Below are 7,706 nucleotides of genomic sequence, written 5' to 3'. Positions count from 1 at the left end.
ATATATATATATATATTCATACGTTCTTATTATTTATATAAAACAACAGTTTATAGGATAAGAGAAAGAAAGCGACAGCATGTGCTTTCAAACCAAATTTATTTTTCCATAAGATTTCACAATAAATTTCAGTATTATAATCTGCTATAATATTAGCGGTGCGCTGTTGGTCGGACAAAAGAAATAAAACAATTTAGTGTTGTATAATGCATGTTACATTATTACTTAATCTATTGCAATATAATAAATTTATATTACCGCCAGAAGCCAGTACAGGCAGACTATACAATTGGAGGCAGGGATTCGGAAGCAACATAAAGGTGATCCGAATAAAATTGTATAGAACATTCTATACATACTTATAAGTGAAATATTTCGAATGGTGACGAGTTACTTGTACCATTACGGATAATGGTAATGTCTGAAACACACAATAATGTATAGTCATGTAGGATTTTTGCAGTATGGCAGATACCATATCCAAGAAATACAAATCAAGAGCTTTTCCTAAATTTATTAATTATCGTTCTTGCAATAACCCCTTCGCTACGAGAAGCCGTCGCTGGGAAATGTTTTCCCATGTAGATAGAGAAAATTCGATCAGTCATCAAATCCCTAAATAAATTTCAGTAATTCCTTACTCGTCGATTCATGATTATATTTGTACAATATGTAAATCCAACGCGATGAAATTATATATTTCAATTTCGAAACGTCGGAAACAATACTCTTAAATTAGAGTAACGTTTTGTCACACCGCAAATATTTATCATTTGCCGTTGCGAAAAGGTTAAAGAACGATATGTAACGCGATACACGAAAGAAAGAACAAATATATTTTGGTAAGCAGTGCGTCTATACTGTTCCTCGGTCATGCTGACCACTAGCCCATCCGCTAAGGATCCACCAAAAGAAAGCAATCCTTTCAATCGTGCGCTCTGTTGACCCCTGCGGTAAAATAAGCAATAGATATAAAATAAGGAAAAAACTAATCAACATGATCAAAACCACCGATGAATTTCTCACGACTGGCGGATGTGCCGGTCCTCTGAGAAAGGATGTACCATCTCCGTGATAATGTTGAAACATTGGCTTCATACTGTCTGACGATGATGCAACATTGGCGACTCCCATAGACAAAAGTCCGCCGGAGAAATCGATATCGACTCTCAATATGTGTGACGTGCGCTCACGCATTCGAATAACAAGTATGTATGGTCATGTATACCTACTCCTCAGTTCAAGGTAATGGTAGATACAAAGGAATTCAAAGTGTATTTCCTTTTTAATTTCCTTTGTACTTTTTCCATTTAGTTCGAATATCAAATCCTTGATAGTGGAAAAAATGTGTGGCGTTTTGGTGCGATTCAATAACTTAAAGATTACTTAAAAAGATCATTTACGAATTCTCTCATCGTAGATTCACCCGAGCGTGACGTGATGTTGACAATGTCAAATTCGGTCAAATGAAGTGATACTTCCATTCTATATCCATTTTTTCCTTGTGTCATCATTCCTACTTTTGTTAGTTATAACATCATTCGATCCTTGCGATAAAACGATCCTTTCACAGTAAGCGCTTGTCACGATGATTGACAGTAAGTCGTTTGTTCTCCAACCTGCACGGATGTCCTTCTCTGCTGTAGTTGCACTTGTTACTAGTCAGTAAATACATAAGCCTTGCGTGTTTCCGCGTCCACGGTGGAATCCTCCAACGGCGAATTAGCTTACGGAACCTTCGTTCTCCTTTCACTCCCCTTTATCTCACGTCGAGGACATGAGCATATGCTGCATAATATCGTACTCGATCGTCGAGCCGTCGTACCGTTTTGCGCAGTTAGTGATTTGTGGTTGTTGGTCGAAGAAGAATTGGTCGAACGAGCCTTCATGGCATGGCAATTGCGTTGCTCAGCCGTAGGTAGGTCTCGGCTCAGTAGGGCTGTGAGAACTGTCCTCCGGCTTGCGACTGGCCCGACTGATAAAAGCCACTTCGGTCGCCTTGGTAAGTCGAGTCCTGCGATAACAGGCCGTCCATCTGTGATTGGAATTCGCCGACCGCGAATGAGTCCTGAGAAAGTTCTGCCTGACTGAGACCAGGTTGTGAGAGACTGAAACCAGGCTGGGACATGCCCTGAGTTGTGCCTTGCGTCAGTGGCAAACCCGGTTGACTGTACGGTTGTGTGTTTTGCTCGGTTTGACTCAATTTACCCATACGCGGACCTGATTTATTCCTCGCTGAAGCAGTGACGCCGCGTCGGTTTCTTTGATTCTGACGTGCTTGTAATGCTTGCTGATGTTGATTGTAGAAACGCGGCGGCACGTGTGCCATGTTCATAAACATACCAACTGGTACAGGCATGTTGTTCATCGCTGCTTGTGCACGTTCCGGGCTGATGTAACTGATAGTATCATGAGTACGACTGAAAATGTCAAGCGGCACGTTTCTTTGGTAGTACGGATTGTGGTTCTGCGTGCCATTCACTTGAGTGCCAGAACGATCGTACACTGATCCGGGGATTAGAGCTTCGCGAGCATCGTACATCGACGTGGACATAAAGTGCGAGCCTGGATTGGCTGCGTTCACGAGTTTCTTTGGCTTAGCGAATTGTATCATGGACTCCTTCAAATTGTTCAACGGTCCTTCGACCAGCACCTTCTGCTCCTTGTAAAAGCTAAGTAAATGATTCCAGAGCGGTTGCTTCGAAAGCACTTTGGGATTTCCTACAATGATGATGCCATATTTTGCTCGAGTCAATGCCACGTTCAATCTTCTGGGATCATTCAAGAATCCAATGCCCTGATGTTCATTGGATCGTACACAGGACATTATTATAATATCCTTTTCTCGTCCTTGAAAAGCATCCACACTCGCCACTTCAATCTCTTGATATAATTTCGAGTGTAGAGAACCTTGATACTGCATATATTGTACGAGATAGGCCCGTTGACCTTCGTAAGGGGTTATCACTCCAATCTGCTCCGGTTTTACACCGCAACGTAAGAATCGCGTCGTTATTTTTTCCACGTTGGATGCTTCAGTACGATTTAAGTAAGATGTCCCACTTCCGGCTATCTCTTCCTGACCTTGTGTTACATAGAAAAACATCGGTTTGTCTGGTGCAGGCCAGGGAAAGTCAATTTTCAATAACTTCCTTTCATCAGCACAAACGCCATTCTGCAGAGAACCTTCGTAGAAGAAATTAGATGGAAATCGCGAAAGATCAGGATGCATACGATATTGTACTTCTAAACGGAATGGCCTAATTCCTAACACTACCAATCTTTCAAATAGAGACTGAGATAAACCGGCTCTAGCGGCTTTCTTGCACATCACCACCGGGCCTAATTGACAATGATCTCCAACAAGGATTAATTGCTTCGCTCCTAGAACAACTGGTACCATGCACTCTGGCTCAGTAGCCTGCATGCTCTCATCGATAAGTATGGAATGAAATTTCAATCTGTGCAATCTCGGGTCACCAGCGCCGACGCAGGTGCAACAAATTACATCGGCCGCTTCGAGAAGCTCTTTCTCCGCCGCTTTCTTCAAGAGTCTGTACCGCTTCTCGTCGACGCTCGACAATTCGCCCGTTTCGTCTTTCAATTGTTGTAATTTCTGTAACTCGGTGTTTGTCTCCATATTTTTTATTTGATTATGCAATGCGAGGAAACTCACTGGAGAATCTATGGCTTCTCGCGATTTGGCACACAATCGTACGACTTTCAAATTTGATTTATGTATTTTCTCGGTCAATTGATCAACGGCAGTATTTGAAGGAGCGCATACGAGAACCGGGCCGCCGTTCTGTTTCACCAATTGATATACAATAGTAGCGCTTGTCACGGTTTTACCTGTTCCAGGTGGTCCTTGAATCAGAGATAAAGGTCGTTGTATCGCATGTTTCACAGCATACACTTGTGATCTATTTAAATCAGGTAGATTCGGTGCACTAAAATGTTTAGGGAGATGACAACGAAACAGGACCTCTTCTACTTCATGTCCTAATAATCTGTGATATATGTAAGCTGATACAGATGTATCATCCACAGCAAATTTCCGTAATGCGGATTGCATTCTATAATAAAATAAAAATATTTATAATTATATTAATAATTATACAAAAAACAATATCGATATATTGCAATTTTTGTCGATATCTTACCGATCAAAACTCGTGCTCTTCCAAATAAAGTCAACGACAAAGTTGCTAATACATTCTGTCGGTGCTCCAGAATTATTTTTTAGTTCAATTCCGACTTCCTCCCCGTAATTATCAGGAATTTTAATTACGTGTCCAATGCCAGACCAAGGCTTGTGAAGTTCTCCCAGGTAACGAAGTCTCAATTCATCTCCATGCATCAATTTCATATCTCCATCCGTTTTAGCCAGCATAAAGTACGCGATAGTCTTCTTGTTTAATCCTACGTCCCATCGTACTTCAATATTCTCTTGAGTTTGAGATTCTTTCAAACGTTTATCGTAATCGGCTTCCAATTTCACAAGTGGACCAAAAATATTTTGATACTGATATCCATCTTCGTAGCGTAATAGAACCTGCTGCGGTTCCTCATCCACTCCAGGTTTTTCTAAATCTTGGAAAGTAGCATCAACATTGTCCCGCCATAATTCCTCCAATTTATTAATCTGTTGCGCAGAGATTTGTCTAGCTCTCAATTGTTCTTGTTCAGACGGGAACTTCACTAACCAAGACAAAAAGCTGCGATCTTCGATCAAAGGTTTCCATTGTTCTTGATCCCTAAATATATAAAAGTAATTGAAATGTATTTGTATGTAATATATGAATATTATATTTTAGATGTGTTACATCTAAAATATCCGCACAAAAATAGATCTTGTTTTCTTAAAATAGAGATAATTCATTCTTACCAATTCATATCTTTCAAAGAAGTCTGGGCCGCACATGGCTGGCGACATAGCAATACAACTACGGAATCAGCTTTAGCAGGAATAAAGCCCAATACAAAAACATTTCTTGTAGCACAAGAATAACATTCCAAAACAGTCTCCCCAAGAGGGCCATCTCTGCAACAAGTCAATGGATTTTAACTAAAAAGTGACATTCAGTTATAACAAATTAAAAAATTCATAATTAAAACAGAATAAAGAATATATTCTAAATACTTTCAATATTTTCTATGCATTTCTCTAATGCGTCTTTATAATATCTTTTGTATCAACATAATAGACTACCTGTGTAAAGTGACTTCCTTGTGTTTAGCACGGACAAGATGATTGATAATGTGAGACCCTGACGTATTGCCGCGTCCATTACAGAACCATTTCCGGCAGACGTTGCACATAACCACACAGGATGCTTCATGGATACCGCAGTATTTACATGCATGATCAGGTAAATCACGGTTATAGTATGCTTCCTCCTCTTCCTCTTCAAATTGCAATTCAGCAAGACTCTGAGCTGCTCCAGAAATCTTCAAATCTAATGACGAGCTACCATTCGTTCCATTAACCTAAATGACAATGTGTTACAGGAGCATTAGAAAATATTTCAAAATAAATCAAAATTAGAGCAAATTCTATAAAAGCTGTGTTCAATAAAATACATGATATATAATTTTACTCCAGTTTAACATTTGATGAATAACAAAGATAAAGTATATTATGTGATTTATGAAATGGAGTCAAAGAGAGCAAAAGTTATGCAAAGTTTAAAGCAGACGTTATTAAAAACAAAATATTTATTTGATACATGCGAGTAAAAGAACTTCTGCAGAATAAAATAAGGAAAAGTTTAACCTCTTCTAGAAACACTGTAACGCGTTTTTTTCTTTATTTATATGGAACAAGATGTGTTTTCTTTATCACGAATTTATTTTAAGTTGGAGAAATTCTCTTATCAGGATTAAATACATCGTTACGTTTCTCTTATCTCGTATTAATGCTAAGCGTCCGCTCGGATTCCATCATCCGTGCTACATTTGAAGCCGCGAAAGCGACTTGCGTAACATCACGGAATGCTGAAGAGAGTGACCGCACCTAACCTCGTCGCTCGCAGCTGGGCGCGAGGGAGACGGGGATGGTGTCGTCACGCGTTTCTCCAGCGGGCGAGCAAGGTCACGCCCGCCGGAAGTTTCAAACGGAGGATTCCGCTATCGAGGCAAAGGTGGGAGGGAGGGGAGGACGCGGGGGTCAGAAAGATACGGGACGGGGCGGAACGCAGTTAGAGGTTAGGCCGCGTGGCTGAGGCAAACTCCGGGAGGTCGTCGCGTCGCGAGAACTGGCGATAATTTTCGCCGGGAAAGCGACGAGAGATGAGTACGCGCGCGCGCACACACACGCGAGATCAACACACACGGATGTAAAACCAACCTGAACGGGTTGACTGGACTGCGTCTGGGTAACGTCGTGTTGCGAGGCCTGAGTCTGACTCGGCGACGGTAGGGTGAAGTCAGTGAAGTCGAACTCGCTACCCTGAGTGTCCGCGCCGATCAAATCCGTCTCCTCGGTGTCGAGGAAGGTGAGGGTCTGGCTGCTGGGACCGTACGCGTCGACGCTCATCCTGACACGATCAGATCCACTTTCTCGTCTCACTTTTTCTCTCTCTCTCTCTCTCTCTCTCTCTCTCTCTTTCTATCTCTTTCTCACACTCTCACTCTACCTCTTTCTCACTCCTTCTCTTTCACTCTTTGTGTTTCACGCACACTCTCGTTTAGCGAGGACAGAATTAGCGGATCGAGCGCTGCTATTACGCGATGCGTACGCCTTCCAGAGAGTGACAAAAGTACGCGGCCCGTACGGATGCGAGTCGCGAACGGTGCGTGCGACGCGTACGCGCGTACGACGGAGCAGTACGCGTGTGAGGGGAACTGGCGTTCGACGGTCGACCGACGAGTGACGACGGGGAACCACCTCACTTGACTCTCCTACACTCTCCTACGTCGCCGCTCGCGACCACACACCGCGGACGTGCACCCAACACCGAGCACAACAGACGCACGTAATTTTCGTCTTGCACGCGTAAACGCTCGTCGTATGTTACGTCATCAGCTGATCAGGCGACTGGTATACGGAGCACTAGCGAACACTAGCGAATGAGCGGAAGCGGCCCTTAGGGCCGATCTTATATAGGCAAAGTGGGAACACGCGGATGGGATAGCGACCAATGGCGATCCGAGTTGATTCGAGTTATTGTGCGGTCGGTAAAACTATTGGACTGAATGGACGCGTCGTTGTCGCACAGATGGGAGTAGCGTCATCAACACCTATCTATAATGGCCTGTTCTTTGTAGCTGAACTTTATCTTTCTTCTTTTTCTTTCTACGTTGGAAAGAAAAAAAGAAAAGATGAACTGCAAGAACTCTCTTTAAGTAAAAAGAACAGATATATAAAGGGCCGTAATTCGAAATTTGCCGCGTCGCTCATTTAAGTATAAAATCATGATGTACTAATTATAATCAAATGTAAATTGTGATGCCTACGGTTGCATTTCATTGGAGAGAGAAATATCTATATTTATAAAAGAGAAAAGGAATATTTAATATTAAGAAATAGCATGAAAGTTAAAATATAAATAAAATCATAATATATGTAAAAATTAGTTATTATTAAAACTATTTTTATTATTTATTAAAAGATTTCTATAAATTATTAATTTGTCGGTTAAAGTAGAGATATTCTTTAATTTAATTTACAAAAATGTCAAATTTTCTAATTACATATATAATTC

At 41.4% G+C, this 7,706-nt stretch overlaps 1 protein-coding gene across 1 annotated transcript; it reads right to left on the bottom strand.

The window, feature by feature from the left end:
• Positions 1–82: 82 nt before the first annotated feature.
• On the bottom strand, positions 83–6,627 carry LOC108684127 (regulator of nonsense transcripts 1). The gene is made up of 5 exons (XM_018188229.1): positions 6,350–6,627; positions 5,213–5,490; positions 4,889–5,044; positions 4,164–4,757; positions 83–4,076 (listed from the first exon to the last, which is right to left on the bottom strand). Exons 1-5 carry the CDS (start codon positions 6,536–6,538, stop codon positions 1,931–1,933), a joined length of 3,363 nt encoding a protein of 1,120 aa, XP_018043718.1. The 5' UTR covers positions 6,539–6,627; the 3' UTR covers positions 83–1,930.
• Between the last annotated feature and the right edge of the window lie 1,079 nt (positions 6,628–7,706).

This window comes from Atta colombica, unplaced genomic scaffold (assembly GCF_001594045.1).
Source record: "Atta colombica isolate Treedump-2 unplaced genomic scaffold, Acol1.0 scaffold126, whole genome shotgun sequence".
In the NCBI taxonomy this organism is placed as follows: Eukaryota; Metazoa; Arthropoda; class Insecta; order Hymenoptera; family Formicidae; genus Atta; species Atta colombica.
This window is presented reverse-complemented; position numbering and strand designations above follow the sequence as displayed.

What these genes read in the sequence shown, in the direction of transcription:
- LOC108684127 (XM_018188229.1), bottom strand. Translation starts at nt 6,538, where the DNA reads ATGAGCGTCGACGCGTACGGTCCCAGCAGCCAGACCCTCACCTTCCTC. An exon ending in AAGGAAGTCACTTTACACAG is followed by an intron (nt 5,045 to 5,212) that starts GTAGTCTATTAT and finishes GACTTGTTGCAG; the next exon opens with AGATGGCCCTCTTGGGGAGA. An exon ending in TCTTTGAAAGATATGAATTG is followed by an intron (nt 4,758 to 4,888) that starts GTAAGAATGAAT and finishes TTATATATTTAG; the next exon opens with GGATCAAGAACAATGGAAAC.